General features: G+C 38.8%; 1 protein-coding gene and 1 long non-coding RNA gene across 4 annotated transcripts in view; one reads left to right on the top strand and one right to left on the bottom strand.

Annotated features, from left to right (window-relative positions):
* The window catches only part of FRMPD4 (FERM and PDZ domain containing 4), a 463,469-nt gene extending 460,937 nt beyond the window's left edge, over positions 1-2,532 (top strand). For both annotated transcript variants that reach the window (XM_089652996.1, XM_089652997.1), the window contains one exon: positions 694-2,532. In XM_089652996.1, coding sequence (XP_089509122.1) covers positions 694-2,045 — 1,352 coding nt within the window. In that variant the 3' untranslated portion in view covers positions 2,046-2,532. The remainder of the gene's footprint in view (positions 1-693) is intronic.
* Positions 1-17,343, bottom strand: part of LOC149446140 (uncharacterized) — a 79,463-nt gene that overhangs the window by 12,447 nt on the left and 49,673 nt on the right. Inside the window, exon 4 of one of the 2 annotated variants that reach the window (XR_016306263.1) lies at positions 9,561-9,791. The exons of the other annotated variant lie outside the window; for it this stretch is intronic. This is a non-coding gene — a long non-coding RNA (uncharacterized LOC149446140). The remainder of the gene's footprint in view (positions 1-9,560; positions 9,792-17,343) is intronic. 2 annotated transcript variants of the gene reach the window in all.

Below are 17,343 nucleotides of genomic sequence, written 5' to 3'. Positions count from 1 at the left end.
GCTTGTTCATCATCTGCGCCCAATATTTCAAATTACCATATTTATCCCTATAATGTGTTTCTGTTATTCCAGGATGGTGTTCCAGGGATAATATTTATGACCTCATGGTGACTCAGCTTGCCATTGGTTTGTGTCTGTATAGCTTAATTAAGTTAGGGAACCATGAAAATCAATTTCATGGTAGCAGGATACATGTCAATTTGTAATTTGTATTTTAAAGCAAAATATTCAATGTGTACAATTCCAATGACATTACGTATCAAATGTTTTTGAATCAATGCCATCCTACCTATTGCTTGCTTTTATGTGGTCCCCTTGTGAAATAGCTGTTGTGAAATTCTACACATCAGATATCCTGCTATCTTACTATTTACGTATCAAATGATAGGGAGGGTAGCATGAACTGTAGGAGGAAAAGACTAAGGTTACCACCTTTTCCGGGAAAACACACCAGGATTATGATGCATGCTTCTATGCAATGACCCATCTTCCTAGACTAGGAAATACCATCCAGTTGGTGGCTATTCCTTGTGGTTAATATTCTATAGGTAAATATGTATATGTTTATTCACAGATGATTTATCCTAATTATCTTCTACAAATAGTATATATGTTTTCTTTTTATAATGGTTTAAAGAAGAGTTTCAGAAATGCTTAACAAATATCTCTGTTTTTCTACTACCCCTAGTGTAGCTTTGACAGAGCCTGCAAAAGGAAGACGAGGAGATGGCATGCCTGCAGCTACAGTTAAACACCCTAAAGGTGACCCTACTGCATCATCCAGCATTTGCTCAGAATCAAATGTGCCAACTCAGAAATCAGACTCTCTCCATTTTCACCAATGGAACCAGGCATGTGCAGCAGAAATCAGTCCACACCAATATGATATCATAGGAGGAAGTCTGAAAATGCCACATAACAGAAAGGTACTGCGACGTAGCAGCAGCGTAATTACAAGATCCTCAGGCATGGATGCAAACGACAAGAAAATTTCCTCAATAAATTTGTGCTTAGATGGAGTAGAGACAGAACCCTCCAGATCTGAAAAGCGGTTCGAGCTCCCAATGGGGAAAAAGCTGTCCAAAAGTTGTTCCCATAGTTCTGTAAATTCTATCAGTGAGAGCAAAGATGGCAAACGGTCTGCTACTGCTGGTTCTATGCAAAAAGTACAAAAACAATCAAGGTCACTCCCTCTTTTGAAATTAGATGCAAGCAATTGGAGATGTCGAGGGCCCTTTAGTTACTGCTTCCAAAACAAGCGAAACAATGGTGAAGAAGAAGAGGATGAATGTGAAGAGATAGACAATGGGAACAATAATGAGAGCAAAGAATTATCATGTGTGTATGTACCACAATCACCAGCGGAAGGGCAAAAAGGAGATTTGCCCACATCAGGCGGTGGTAAAGAGCTAGAATCTCCCAGAGCCACTATAGTAATGGCTGCAAAATGCAACGATAATGATCAGGTTGCTGGGCAATCTGAATTTAATGTCCAGAACATGGACTTCGATGAGAAGATTGCCAGAATAAATGCACTAAAAGAAAAAGTTTATGCAATACCAGATGGATTTCATGCTGCTCAAAGAGATGCTAACGATTTACTCTGCCTCATACGATCAAACCACTCTGGAAAGGAGGAAGATGCAATCTTGGATACTCATGATCAGGAGTTGTCTCAGTACAAACAAAGTTTGTCCTCAGAGTCGAGACAGCTTGGAAGTGCCTGCAAGAAAATGGCCGCCACGGACAAAAGCCTAGAGGAAATGCTGTCGGCCATGACCTCAAGCTTTCATATCCTCTGTTGTCTAACAGAAGCTTGCATGAGACTAGTCAAAGCTGTAAACTCTGAAACACAGCAACAAGAAATTGTAGCAAAAATAGATGAAGTGGTGTTGAATTACATCTGTTTGCTGAAGGCCGCCGAAACCACATCAGTTAAAATGTTTAATGACCCCAATGTTAAACTTATGGCTCGACATTCTAGTACTATGGCTGCCGTTGTAAGCACACTAACTCGTTCTCTTAAAATGCTTTTGAACAAATAAAGTAAGACAGTCATTTCATAGACTACCTTAATAAAGCCATACATGAACCTTTTACTTTACATGTGTATAGACCAATGTAAATCACATTACCTCTCTGTTAAGATCTTATACATAATATCCTTCCTATAGATACAAAACTGAATGAATCACATTACTTATCAGCAATAGTTGCTGGTGTAGTGCATCCTACTTTATAAAGTTAACATTCAAAAACATAACAAAACACAAATACGTCTCTTGCATTATCTGCAGGCACATTATATTAATATGTAACCTTTGCTGCATCTTCCTCTTTTCCTTCAGTCCATGTCATATTAGAGATAGGAAAAGGAACCATAATGTAAATAGACAGTATTTAATATTTTAAATTATCATTTTTAAGCTCTGAAATGATGAAATATGTTTCAATTCAAAGAAGGTACTATGATTTACTAGAGAATATATAAATATATATATATATATATAATAAATTGATTTTTTTTTTGTTCATGCTGTGTATTTGTTGTTCTTTAAAGGAAAACAGGAAGGTAAATATGTTTTATTTTTCAAAGTGAAAAGCCATTTCTTTCCTCATTGATGATCAGTGAGTAGGAGATTGATTTACAACCAGAATGCTTGTAAATTAGCTTTTTTTAAATTCTGAACATTTGCGTGCAGATTTATCCAGCCTGCTTGAATTTCTGAACTGTTTAATTCTCCTTAGACAGATATGAATGCAGATATTCAGACAAATCATAGATTCTCTTGATTCAATCATCATTATTGAAGATATAGTTGGCTAAGAGTAAAGAGGCACAAGGGTGAACACCATTAGTTAGCGCTCAAGAAGTGCTATTATTGCATTACTCACTTATGATTCCTTTACAGAGGCATAAATTCATAGCTATTACCTGTCCCTCATTTGAAGGTACTATCCCTCTTTTGGAAATCCCTCTGTTCCTCTTTCCTCCTCAGTTGTCCCTTCTTTTGGTCTGATGCTGGGCTCTATACATATTTACTATTTAACTTAAAGTGTTATAACACACTACAAATTTATCCAACCTCTAAATGACTGCGTATCCTTTTTTGAAAACCCATGAAAAAAAAGAAAACCTATTAATGAAAAAAGCACTTGCAGGTTGAACAGTTTCCCTATATTAGTTCTTTGGGTGATCCATAAATGGAGACGTAACAGAGGTGTGTTCATTGTCTACATACTTTATACAAAAAGGCATCCCTCTATTTAATCTGAGGAAGTTGGGAGGTATGGAAATAAGCAATCTGGATGGTGATTTGGGGTTATAGCTACACCAGACAAGAAATATTACAATGTCAAAAATTAGTCCAGTGAATGGAAGTGATAGCTTGTATTTAATTAGTGAATCACACATAAATATTACAAAACCTTTTGGACAGCAAAACTTTTTAAGCATTTGAACAAGGGCATTATGTCAACCCCTTTTCATCCCAGCTAGTATAATGGAAACTGCAATAGACAGGCATAAAAAGATTATTGTCTAAGCCCCTTTGTGTTGTAAAAAAAATAAAACACCATGAGCACCATCTTTTTCTGTAAGTCATTAATTTAATGTTACTTATTTACTCATTTATATAGATAATTAGTTTGAAGAGAAAAACACTTCCAATCTTTCAACCTTTCATGGCTCCTGCTATTTTAGTCCAGAGCAAGGCAAGCAAAGCAATTTTGCTACACGGGAAGCAGGATATTTACCATTCTCTGAATCAAATTATTGCTATATTATCCAATTAACAAAACAGATAGTTATAAGATAATTACTGAATTATTTTACAATTCCATAACTTATTTTGTCATTTCTACAGTATATATTAAAGCATTTCACAACTTAACCATGCTTACTACAAAGAACCCACTGTTAAAAGAAAATATTGTCAAAGTTTTGTTGGCCATACTTCTCTTCTGGGTCACAGGAGTGCACCTATTTCTGCATTGCTGTGACCCAGATTCAGCCAACAGTGGGCTAAAGCCGGCTGTCGGCTGACAACACAGACCAAGGCCGACTTTAAGGTTCAAATACATCCAGATGCCTAACTAGCAGCTGACTCAACCTCTCATCGTGCAGCCGAGAGCCTGAGGCAGCAGCTCCCACCCAGTGGTGTATTTAGGTTTTGTGCTGCCCTAGGCAACACTAAAATCGTCTGCCACCACGGACACCAACCAACACCCCCCCCTTCCCTCTCCCATGGAGAGAGCCTGATATTGACCAACAACACCCCTGCCCCCCACCTGGGACAGCCTTCCATTACCCCCTGCCCCCGGTGATAGAAAGACACTACCTTCACAGCTCCAGACATCCCCAGGAACAAGAGTCAGGCTGTACATACAGCATCAAGCAGCCTGCAGCCTCTCTTGGATCCCACCTGGTTCCTATGGCGTGTGTGTCCCTTCTTCCATCCCTACTTCTGGGGGGGAAGTGATGCCCACCTGAAAAATGCCACCCTAGGCAAGTGCCTTGTTTGCCTTGTGGTAAATATGCCCCAGCTCCCACCCCCTCCACAGCCTGACTCTCCAGTGAGTGCTGGAGGTGCAGAACAGAGAGTGGATATTGACAGCCACTGTTCTCTGCCTAGTGAAGACTGAAAACGGAGCATTCAGCCATCATGTGATCACATGGTTCTCAGTCTTAGAGCCAGTGGGGAACAGCTGCAACATCAAACCAGTGCTGCAACCATATACTGTAGATGTATATGTGTGTTTATTTTTTTTATTACCCGCACTTCTCTTTTAAAATCGATGTAAGTCCTTCTCTTTTTTTCCATATACGTCTGCTGACCCTTGTCCTCTGTACAGTCCCTAAAAAATAATAATTACAAAATCTTCATATTCACCTCGGAAATATTTGATACTGTTACCCCAATATGTATTTTTTAACTAAACTTATCCATTGTTTATGGTTTTTCCTAACCTAATAATAATTTCCTTTTATGTTGAGTTAAACCTTCTCAAAAACTATTTTAAAGTTTTATAAGGTTTAAAATGTACTTCCACTTTTGCAGTCAAATTTGAGAAAAATCTGTTCCCATTCACACAGCATACCTAAAAAAAATGCTTTATATATGTCTTACCTTTTAGCTGTTTCTTAAAAAAAGGACTCATGGTTGACTGCAAGCATTTCTAAACAATTTCAGATTGCCCCAATAAAAAGGCTAAGGATAGGATGAGTTTTCTCTCATTAACATAAAATGCAGAAGATAGTTCTCTAAATATTTAACGCCTCATTAGGACAAACAGTGTTCACATTTAGTTGAAAACTAATAATGAGATCTGCCAGCACAGTATGGACTGGTTTAATTATGGCAAAACACAGCTCCCCAGCCCCCTTAAAACAAATAGAACTTAGTAAGATTTTTCATTGCTGAAGTTAGAAGAAAAGAGTATCTTCAACAGTAAGCAGACATTTTAATTTTTTTTAGATTATGAATGAGAACATGTAACAAATATAAAGTATGTATTTTAACAATTTGGCTACATAAGTGGTAATACACTTTAACAATGACGGGCCCAAACCTGTATACTACATTCAAGACAAGACCTAACAAATTATGTAATAATATACCAACATACAAATTATATTAGTTATTCTAAGAAATCCTAAGCAATGGCTTTAAAAACAAAAGGCATCCAAACATGATCACCACAGGAAATTGCTAGCTGTGTGAACAGTCAGGAATAACTGCAGTGCAGCTATTTGCTCACATCTGTCAGTTCCATTCCCAGGAATCTGAGGATTCCTGGTGCTGGAATTCACCCACGCAAATTGAGCCTAATTACTTATGAAATGGATGTACAAAGTGTTGCCCTACATCCCTATGACCCAGGATGTATTTTTCACAGGGTTGCAGCTGATGACTGAGCTGTCACAACAACACAAATAAAACATCTTATTGACCACTTGTCCTCCAGAGGATTTACCCCCCTTCCAGACCAGGCCATTTTTTGCAATACAGCGCTGCGTTACTTTAATGGTCATGCATGTGCCCCCTACCCAGAAATACAAAATCACATACATATATATATATATGTGATTTTGGGCAGCCCTGCCACTCTGTAGCAGTAGTTCTGCTATAGGGAGGTCGGGAAGCAGTTAAACTTAAAACAATCAACAATGCTTATCATAGCACATGTTCATGTGCTAGATGACACGCCAGCTCAAATTTAGTTAAAAACGTGTAACAGTAAGATAAGATTTGTAATATGCATATGCTTTATACTAACAGATGCGTATTCTTTAGGTTATTGTACACTAAGTTGGTAAAAAGTAAACTAAATCTATGGTCACAACTTTTTAACCACTTTCCCTCCTGAGGATTTACCCCTCTTCCTGACAATTGGCAGTCATGCAACGCTGCACCCAAATTAAATTTACGTCCTTTTTCCCCACAAATTGAGCTTTCCTTCAGTGGTATTTGATCATGCGTTTTAAATTTTTTGTGCTATATGAAAAAAAAGACCGAAATTTTGAGCAAAAAACAATATTTTCAACTTTTTGCTATTAAACATGTCCAGTAAAAAAATTTTAAAAATCAAATTTCATCATAAATTTAGACCAAAATGTATTCTGCTACATGTCTTTGCTAAAAAAAAAATCCCAATACATGTAAATTAATTAGTTTACGTGAAAGTTATAGCATTTACAAATGGCGGTATATATACTGGAATTTTTAATTTTTTTAAATTTTTACTAGTAATAGCGGTGATCAGCGACTTATAACAAGACTGCAGTGGGCATTCTGACACTGGGGGGGAACTGACTTGGTGTCACTGACATCCCCCTTGACACCAATACAGTGATCAGTGCTAAAAAAAACCCCACTGACACTGTACTAATGACACTGGGTAGGAAGAGTTTAACATGAGCGGCGTTCAAAGGGTTAACTGTGTGCTGTGTGTATTTTACTAGGGGACCGTGTGTTTGTGCTTCACTGTAAGGATATTACTATGCAAGGCTGTGCTGTGCACAGCCATGCAAAGCCGTGTGCAAGAGCTGACAGGGAGATCCTCGGCATTCACTGGGCGCCGGCGAGTAATTACCGTCCGGGACCTGGTGATTGACAGCCGCGCCCCCTACCTGGAAATGCAAAATCAAGTGTGTATATATATATATATATATATATATATATATATATGTGATTTTGTGCACCCGTGCCGCCCTGCAGCAGTATTTCTGCTATAGGGCGGATGCGAAGCAGTTAATTTTAAATGATCAGAGTTGTAATGACAATACAAACAATAGTTATTATTGACAATACACTATAATCTTACTTGAAAAATCTTTGTTCGTGTTGTGAGCGCTGCCTGTCTACAAGCCGTCTCTTTCCACAACTTCCTGGACTCCCAGCATGATTTACAGCGTCTTATCTGCTGGTTACTTTCAAATTCTAAGGACTGCATATCCCATAGTACCTTGCTGCCTGCGAGCGTAAATCCTGTGTTGCTTCCACCTCCTGAAACACCTCCTCCTCTCAGCTCCTGTGTAATTCTGAAGGCAGGCTCTATGAATTTTGTGACACAGCAGTGCCAACCCATAGGATATAGTGATGACGTGTCACAGAATTCAAGGAAGTAAATGTGTACAGATCGTCACAAAGCAAGTTTTCAAACTTCAAAATTGTTCATATTAATAGGAGTAGACTAGAAACACCTGAGATGCCATGTGGAAATGAAAAAAGATTTTACATTTTGACCATAGATACACTTTAAGAATCATCTGAGCTTACTTTTACTGGTAAGCTTGTTTCCATAACTTCATGACAGCCAATCAAGAGACTGCATTTCTACATAAAATGGACAAGAAACACACATAGATGTTTAAAAGTTCCAGCCAACTGTCATGTAGAAATCATGTAAACAAGATTGGGACTGAGATTGAGCTCTGCAGTCACTTTTGCAGCAGCTGTTTTCTTATTCCAGGTCACAATCCTGCGCAATGCCGTTTTGTCTCTTTCGGTCAGTTGACCATGTCAACCGTGCTTATGATTATCAGATGACAATTATCCAGAAACTCTATATGCTGTCATAACCTTTGATATTGTAACCTGAAATTGGTGTTTTTACACAAGAACAATGAGGCTCCATTCACATCCCCTTTCACATCCGAACACATGGCAAACTGCACAGAAAATACGCACTTTGCGTCACGTGCATCACAATTGCAGTGCAATTAAATGTTAATGGCACTCCCAGACCAGGTAGCAGGCATGAGTCTGCCATGTGATAAACATACTATAAAAGCACCAAAAAACACAGTAAAAAATGCACCATGCTCTACTCTAAAAGAAAGTTCTGGAGTTTCCATGGGGCTTTTGTTGCACATAGGTAAGCCCATTCAAGTGAATGGGCTGCCTATTGCATGACAAGTGGAAACGCTCAAAAAATGCCCCCCCAAAAAGTAGGGGTTACCGCTATGTGTAGATGTGAACAGGGCCTGGCAGCTGAGTGTTTCCATCCACTCCCTGCTATGTACTTGTATAAAGATGGCCATATAATATGCAATCTAATTGTGCAAACTCTGTACACTTTCCTTTAGATTTACCAAAACTATAGAATAGGAGGACCCACCTGAATAATCCATTCAATTTGTATCTAATCAGGCAGGCCCTTGTTCTTCTTAGTTGATGGTAGATCTAAAGGAGATTGTACAATCAGATTGTATAGTGTATGGTCACCTTAAAGTGTTACTAAACCCACAACAGTAAAATCAGTCTGTATATGCAGTAAAGCATACTTGTTATACTCACTGTGGAACCTAAGGGGTTAATCCTCTGAATTGTTTATTAAGGCTGTTTGATCCTGACTTCTCTGATCCTACCCTTCTTCCAGTGTCCCCCTCTTATCTCCTAATAAGACATATTGTGTGCAGTCACTCTGCACATGCTCAGTTTGGTATGTATTGCTTGAGAGTTTTGTTTTATTTTCTTGGTAGAGTGCATGTGATCAGCACAGGGCAAGTCAGCACTGTCCAGACAGAGGTCAGGGGTTCTGCATCCTCAGACCAGAATGAAAAATCCTCCTACAAGCTTTAACCAGTGCTCTACCGGACACTGATAGAAGTCACAAGACTGCTCTAACTGCTGATGAGAAATGGTATTTAGCAGTTTATATTTACTAAAATAATTGCATTTCCATGTTGTGTCTACTGTGGGAGACCAGATATAGTGAATGCAGGGCCCTGGGTTTAGTAATACTGTAAGGGAAGAGAGTAGAAAAAAAAATAAGAGTTAGTATAGTAATAAAGGAAGTGTGGTTCAGAGTGGTGAACTGGCCCTACTGTGTGATGCAGCAACACAGTGAATGATGGAAGACGACCTACAGGAAGTGATGCAAGCAGAAAGAATTTTTTAAAACATGAAATTTCAAAGCTTCTGTGGATGAGGAAAGTGAGAGGTAAGAACAGTAGGATGGCTGGGGCAGAAATGACATTACAAAGCACTTCTCTTTTTTATTACAAGTGAAATTCTGCTGAAAAAGGTGAACTTAGCCTTAAAGATCTAACTTACCTGTAATGATGTATGTGCCACGTTGTGCAGGCTGCGAAATCCTGTAGAAATCTTTTCTGCAGGGTGCCTAGTCTTCTTCCTGCTGCTGAGTTTTTAGCACTGTGATGGGAAATAGCTTTGGTTTTTCAGGCTGGACTGCATTATAGATGGTCCGATGGGAACTCACCCCTCCTCCCTCCCTTTCCATTGAGAAATGTTTTTTTATTGATTATATTGAAAGTAACATGCTTTCTAAAAGGGAAACCACACAAGAAAGATATATTAGCAGGTGCTCTGGTCTTCATAGCTCAATACTGACGGGTATGTGAAATTCAATATTGCCTAACAGTAGGATGTAACACTTGTGCTGCAGCTCTTTAAGAATCCCCTGGGTGGGCAGGATCACATCTGATAAAAACAACAATAAAAGAGAAGGCAAAGCTGCCCTAGTGTAACACAGTTTATTGTATAGAAATTTTAAGAAATTTCATCCAATGCACTCGCATGGAAAAGTTAAATACATAGACATACTGTATGTGACTTCACAAAGGAGGCCACACCTCTGAAACACATCATCATAGCAACCTTTCGGCGTGTTCCTTCCCATGTTTCCCCTTGCCGGTGTCTACATCCTCCTCCATGTGCGGCACCGGCTGGACCGGGCTCATACGCATTAGGTTCTGCATGCTGTGTGGAGTGGTGGTGGCTCTACAGATACTACAAAGTAAAAACAAAAGAAGGCGCACCAGCCTTGCGCATTACTTCGACAACCTGTTTATTAAAAAGATAAGACAGATGTATACTCGCAAATGCCAAAAAAATTACAAGCATATTGATAAATATTAATTATTTCAAATTCATAATTCGGCACTTATATTATTTTGATGGCAAGCTTGCAAAATATTTGGTTTTTATGATTAATCATAATTACTATTAAAATGTGTGAATGGCCTTTAACCAGTGATAGTTTTGACTTCTTCAGTTATGACTGAGACAGAAAAATAAGATAGGAGTTAGCTGAATTAACCAGCTGAGAGCTGAGTATTCTATAATTGGGCATAGCTGGTTACAGGACTCTGGTGTAGAATGTCAAGGGTGTTATAAGTGAATCAAAATAGAATAAGTATTACATAATATATACTAATAGTATCTGTATGTATTTAGATTATGTTTTATATGTTGGTAATGTAACATGTAGGTTTGTGGTTATACAACATTATTGAGATGTTGTAAAGATACATTCTTAATTTATATTATTTAAATATGAGCAAGCTGATGTAACATCACCAGCTTATTATGGTCACTACATATGTGCCTGTCAATGAAAAGACCATATATGTAGTGTCCCCTCCCTTCAATGAAATTGCTCTGCTAAGCAGTATTGTTTGCCATACAAGGTTCTAAGATCGCAAATTATGACGCATACTAGCATCATAAAAAGGCGTCCTAAGGGACAGGACACACACACTCACACACACACGTCTGTCCACACAGACACACATAAGAACATTCTGAGAAGCTGGAACAGGTGCTGTAAGACAAGAAATAGTCACTAACCTCTACTTCCGGAAAGACTCTGAAGAAGAAGCATCACAAAGACAAGAGCACATGAAGGACAATCAGCCATGAAAATAATGGTGACTTATCTTTAAACTTCGGCTTTGATATTTCTGTTTTTTTTCTACATGGAACTGTTCATGATACGCTTTACATCGTTATTTTAAGCCATTATGTGATAAAATAAAATCACACTTTATTTTTTATCTCACCGGCTATTTCATTTGCAAAATTAACTATAGACACTAAAGATATATTATATGTGTCTTAGAAAATTCTACACATATCACATCCAATGCTGGCCAATGAGGACCAGAGTATTGTGCCAGTCCCAGATGAAGAAAGACGCAAGAATGATGGCTGAAGCGTTTGCTAATCTTATAAGCCACAATTTGATATATAAGGGAGAATTTTGCACCATCATAAATTGATATAAAGGAAGAAGGGATTGCCCCTTCAAAATGCGTCAGCCAACCTTCATCTGGGACTTGCACAAGACTCGAATATTGGATGTGATACGCTTGTAATTTTTTGGTGTTTGAGTATACATCTGTTTTATCCTTTTAATAAACACGTTCTTGCTGAGGTAATACGCAAAGCTGGTACGCCTTCTTTTGTTTTTACTTTGTAGCATGGTTTTGAGCTTCCGCAGCCTTTCAAAAGGGCTGCACAGCGTTGCCCATATTTGGTGGGTCAATCTCAATAAAGATTCATCCAAATTTGCCTGATCTGGGTTTCTGAGCACAGGAGGTTACTTGTTTTCCTTTTTGGCGGCTCCACAGAGACAGTGTTACTGAGGCTGCCTTTGAGAACTTCAGTGATCATCATCTTGGACGGTGACTGCGGTGATCCAGGAAAGGTGGCTGGGAATACCTTGATGTGCCTATGTATTCCACTATTCCATGCAACGAAGTTTCTTCACAAGAAACTGTTACACTAGGGCGGCTTTGCACTCACTTTTGTTGTTGTTTCTAAATAGGAAAAAGTCAGATGAATGTCATATTAAGGATGACCTTAATATGACAAGGAGCACCCACCCCCCCAGAGAGAGCTGACAATTTTGGTTTCAGCACTGACACTTTCTGCAGAAACAAACACTTTGCATTTAACATTCTGGCACATAAAAGTTCATACTTGTCCTTACCCACTGCCAGCATTAACATGATTTATTTACAAAGTGACAACATAAGGTACAGGGCTTTATACCCTTGTACATAAAGTGACCTAGTCACCACTAGTCTGTGATCAAACCCCGGTGGGTGGGGCGAAAAGCGTCAGAGAGCATGGCCAGCATGACGGCTGCAGCCATCTTCTATACACGGGACAGGTGGTCACCACGGGGTCACTAATAAACCAGCCTTGAAAAAAGAAATGCATACTTACCTTTCCAGCAGCCTATGTCTTGGAATTTCTCCACTTCATTGCTCCCCGACTGCTGCAGTGTGTGAATTCCTGCTCCTCCTACCCCCTACAGTAGTTCTTTCCACCTTCCCATACATCAGTACAGAGACCCAAACCAACAAGAGGATCCATTGCATATAACGGTTGACCCACCTAGAATGGAAGCATTGTATAGCAGCAGCACGTCGAGACAATCCACACTAGAAACATAAATATAGATGTGGTTCTTTTACAGGGCTGCTGTGTCTTCTATGTGATCCTATCACTTCAATCAATATATGATGCTCACGCTTGTTCTTACTAAAGGGTTAGGCACATAGCAAATGGTTTAACCCAAAAGGTAGGACTTGCTGAACTTAGGCTCCATTCACATTAGCGCATCTCCGAAGACGCGCAATTTGGAGTGCGACTTTCACTGGACTAAAGTCACATCAAAAATTGTACTAAAGTAGGGCAGGAATGACTTGAAGTCACACAGATTTGAATGTTACTCATTGGGAAACATAGGGTGCAGCAGTCGCACAAGTATGAATGGTCTCTTAGGTTTGATGCATAAAAGATATATTCAAGACCCCATCACTGCCTACATAGATGGGCTGTGTTTGCCCACTTGGGCCTCTAGATGGTGCTACAATACCAGTAATATAAATGTAAACTATATTTACACTGATTCACTAAGAATTCATACAAACTTAAACATGATAACAGTAACCTTTAATAGTTTAAATATTAGTAAAATAATAATTGTGACTACTCCTAAGAAGGTTCCTCCTGCAATAGGCATGCAGCCATCATTGTAGTACAGATATATAGACAAAAAGTGGCTACATAGAGGCCAAAAGAGATCAGCAGCACTGACATGTAACAAAGAATATGCAAAATTCACAGGCAGCCTGACTGTTTGTTAAAGTGGTAATAAACTGCAAAAATGTTTTTAAAACAATCTTCTCTCTGTAAGTTAGGAGCATAATCAGAGTAGACAGGATCTAACAGCCTTTTTACACAATGCGGAGGATTAACCCACAGTGAGTATAACAAGTACACCTGGCCCACCCTGTGCCCCCCCCCCCCCCAGTCCTTGCTGGAGGAAACCTATGCAGACAGAGGTAGAACATGCAAACTCCAGGCAGGTGGTGCCGTGGCTGGGATTCCCACCAACGACCCTGGTACTACCAGGCGGAGGTGCTAACCATTTAGCCACTGTGCTTCTAGAATGTATCTAGCTAATCCTAAAACGGATTCCTCCCCCTTCTAACACCTATACTTACTAACCTATGAAAGAAAGATCTGTATATTTATCTATTTTCAGGCCGCTCAGGTCATGTGATCTCCCCCTTGTCAGCCAACAGCAGCTGCAGGGCAAAGGAGAGAGTACTATTCCCCCCATACCAAATGTGGTGATGTTTACTCCTACTGATGCCAGAAAAATGTACCCTCCTGATGGCCACAGTCCAGCCCCTCAAAGAGCCCATTCACACTCAGTCATGAGTACCATTCATATCTGTGCGACTTCACGTCACAGCGTCTTAAAAGTACTTTCTGCACTACTTTGGTCCGACTTTCATACGATTTGAGGGCCATAGACTTCATTGTAAACCCTCCAAAGCCATATGACAGTCACACCTGAATGATATACATGCAACTTGTGTGCAACTTTGTACAGCACAAGCAATCATCCTTCGTCAAAGCCAAGATGTGTCAAAGTCGCACTGTAAAGTCGCAATGAAAATCGCAGGATTTTGAAGTTGCACAAGTGTGAATGGAGCATAAATTTGAAGGGCAATAAACTGGCCCTTTGTGTAGAAAGTTTAGAGACCCCTGAGATAGAATACATATGCTTTTTCTGTTTTTTTTATAGGAAGGTCAGAAATGCAGTATATACTAGGCTTACACAGGCTTTGTATTAAGTGATATGGAGACAATAATTTGCAGCCATAAAGATAAAATACTTTTGCTATTTTCCTATTTACTTTAAATAGACTGGGGATTGTTTAAATAAAGTTTTTCATGGAATAGAATAAAAGTGAAATTTTAGGTCATAGTGGATGAGATGTATGGTACATTAGGCCCATCACCTCCTCAAATTTAGTATAACCATGCTTAAAATGTGTTTTACACCTACTATACTGCTGCCAATCTACTGATTCGGAGAGGTATTTCAGGGACTCCGATGGGGGGGATAGATGGGAGGATCTTCTGCATTCTAGGCATTTGTTCCTGAAAAACTAGGGCCCAAAACGTGAATACTTTGTTCAGCCTGTCCTTAGATTTTGCCAGGCTGCAGGTAGTGGGGCTGGACATTGTACTCGTCTCTCCCAGGCACACTAAAACCCCAAGAGGGACACACAGCATGTAGACGCCCTCACGTGCAAGAGACCTTATAGGTCCATTGGCACTTTGGTGCTGACCCAAGGCTTTAAAGAAGCATTTCTATGGGTCCTTGTTTAGCCGCAGATGTAAGGGAGTGATATCTCCATGGGCATTATATTAATGAAGGGGTACGAGGAGAGTAAAATGTATAGATACGGGAGGGGCACACCATTTTTTTTTACCGTTGAGTCAACAGGTATACTGTTTCTAAGCAATACTATACAAAAATAAATTGTTTTTACAGAAGCCTCATAAAAACCATTTCTTATATTCTTCATGATGAGCAATTAACATATTCCAATATAGAAGGAGCACATATTCACATACTGTATGTGTTTGTAAAACAAAAAACACATACAGAGCGGGTACATTAAGTATTGCATGTCACCATTTTTGTCAGTAAATATGTTGCAAAAGAAATAACCCATGCAATCCATACATACAAAAGAAACCAAAACAAAGAAGTTCAGAAATTAATGTGTAAGAAAATGGAATGACACAGGGAAAAAGTATTGATCACGAGGTGCAAAAGGCATGGAAAGGCAAGACACCAGCTAAAAGCTATCAGTAATTAGAAAGCAATCCTGCCATTTGTCAGTGCAAATTAATATCAGCTGGTTCAGTCTCAACTGATGGCCTACATAAAGATGTCTCATTACAAAGGTGTCCTGCAAGAAATGATCTCTCATGATGGGTATAAGCAAAGAGCTCTCTCAAGACCTGTGGCATACTGGGAGAATATAGTCTGGTCAGATGAGACCAAAATTGAACTCTTTGGATGCCATACTACACACCATGTTTGGAGGTCAAATGGCACTGCAAATCATCCCAAAACACCATACAAATTGAATTTTGGAGGTGGGAACATCATGGTGTGGGGCTGTTTTTCAGCATAAGGTACTGGCAAACTTCATGTCCTTGAAGGAAGGATGAATGGAAAAATGTACCGAGATATTCTTGATAAAAATCTGCTGCTATCTACCAGGATGATGAAGATGAAACGAGGGTGAACATTTCAGTAAGACAATGATCCCAAACACAAAGCCAAGGAAATTCTCAATTGGTTTCAAAGAAAGAAAATAAAGCTGCTAGAATGGCCCAGCCAATCACCTAACTTGAATCCAATAGAAAATCTATGGAAAAAACTAAAGATCAGAGTTCAAAGAAGAGGCCCACGGAACCTTCAACATTTGAAGACTGTGTGTGGAAGAATGGGCCAAAATCACACCTGAGCAAACCGTGCGACTAGTTTTTCCATACAGGAGGCATCTTGAAGCTGTCATTATCAACAAAGGATTTTGTATAAAGTATTAAATAAATTTCAGTTAGAGTGTTCAATACTTTTTCCCTGTGTCATTCCATTTTATTACACATAACTTAATTTCTGATCTTATTCTTTTTTGTTTCTTTGTATGTATGGATTGCATGGGTTGTTACCAAAATGTGGTGAAAATTTAATCTCAATAGCACTTTTAGAAATATTTATATTACCCGCTGTATATATGAATGAAGAAATATTGTAAATTATTCTGTGTTCCATTTTCCAATAGTCTTTCATTTATACATGCCTATACTGCACAGTATACCATTACTTATATGTTTTAATGCACAAGTATGCTTATTTAAGATTATTTAAATTAAGATAATAGGTATAGTGAAAAATAGACCAAAGCATGCCTTTGACTCTTTGATGAATCCTTCATTTCCTTGTTTGCTGTTGGGCATTCCTCTACTACTAAGATCCTTGCAAGTGGATAACATTATATCTATGTTTAGCAAATCTGTCTTCCCATTCTGCAAAAATTCTTGAAGCCCGAGGAACAGCATTAACTTACATTGGTGAGAAACTGCTTAGCCAAGGGGGTCATAGGTTAGTTTGTCTAATGCAAATTTAAACTATGTAAATATTATAATTCTTGACTAAATAAAGAACAAAGGTCTTCAGCAAAAATAAACTCCTGTAGCAATGACAAGTGTGAATCAGAGTATGCTGCTGACATACTAGCCTCATCAAATTGTACTTTGCAGTTTATAGTAATACTGCATACACACCTACAATGTGAATTAACTTTAAATTTGTAATTCATACAGTCTACAGATTGGTTTCTTGTCTTTACTCATTCACACCATTGATTTTTTTGCATGTCATTTTTTTTTTTGTAGTAATATTGTCATTATGCAGTTCTTACACGTAAAGCCTAATTGTAGGCAAATAGTAGGGTAAAACCTATGATTAACAGTTATACCCACAAAAAAAAATGTGGATTTCTGTTTAGCTCCTCTGACCTAGGTACATTTGCCAGACAGCATATTCAAATTGAGCGACCTCACTCTACATCTACACTTTTCTAATGCAGCTTGGTCACTAATCCACCCCCATCCTGCTGTTGAGATGATAAAAAAGTGCTGCCACACCAATGGGTGTATTACCTTGCTTTCAACTGCGTTAGTAAGTTCCTATTGTTAGATTGGTAGC

The sequence above is a fragment of the Staurois parvus genome, unplaced genomic scaffold, assembly GCF_062004578.1.
Source record: "Staurois parvus isolate SC_StPar_1 unplaced genomic scaffold, SC_StPar_1.0 ptg000696l, whole genome shotgun sequence".
Lineage (NCBI taxonomy): Eukaryota > Metazoa > Chordata > Amphibia > Anura > Ranidae > Staurois > Staurois parvus.
Note: the sequence above shows the minus strand (reverse complement) of the source record. Positions and strands in the feature narration are given on the sequence as shown.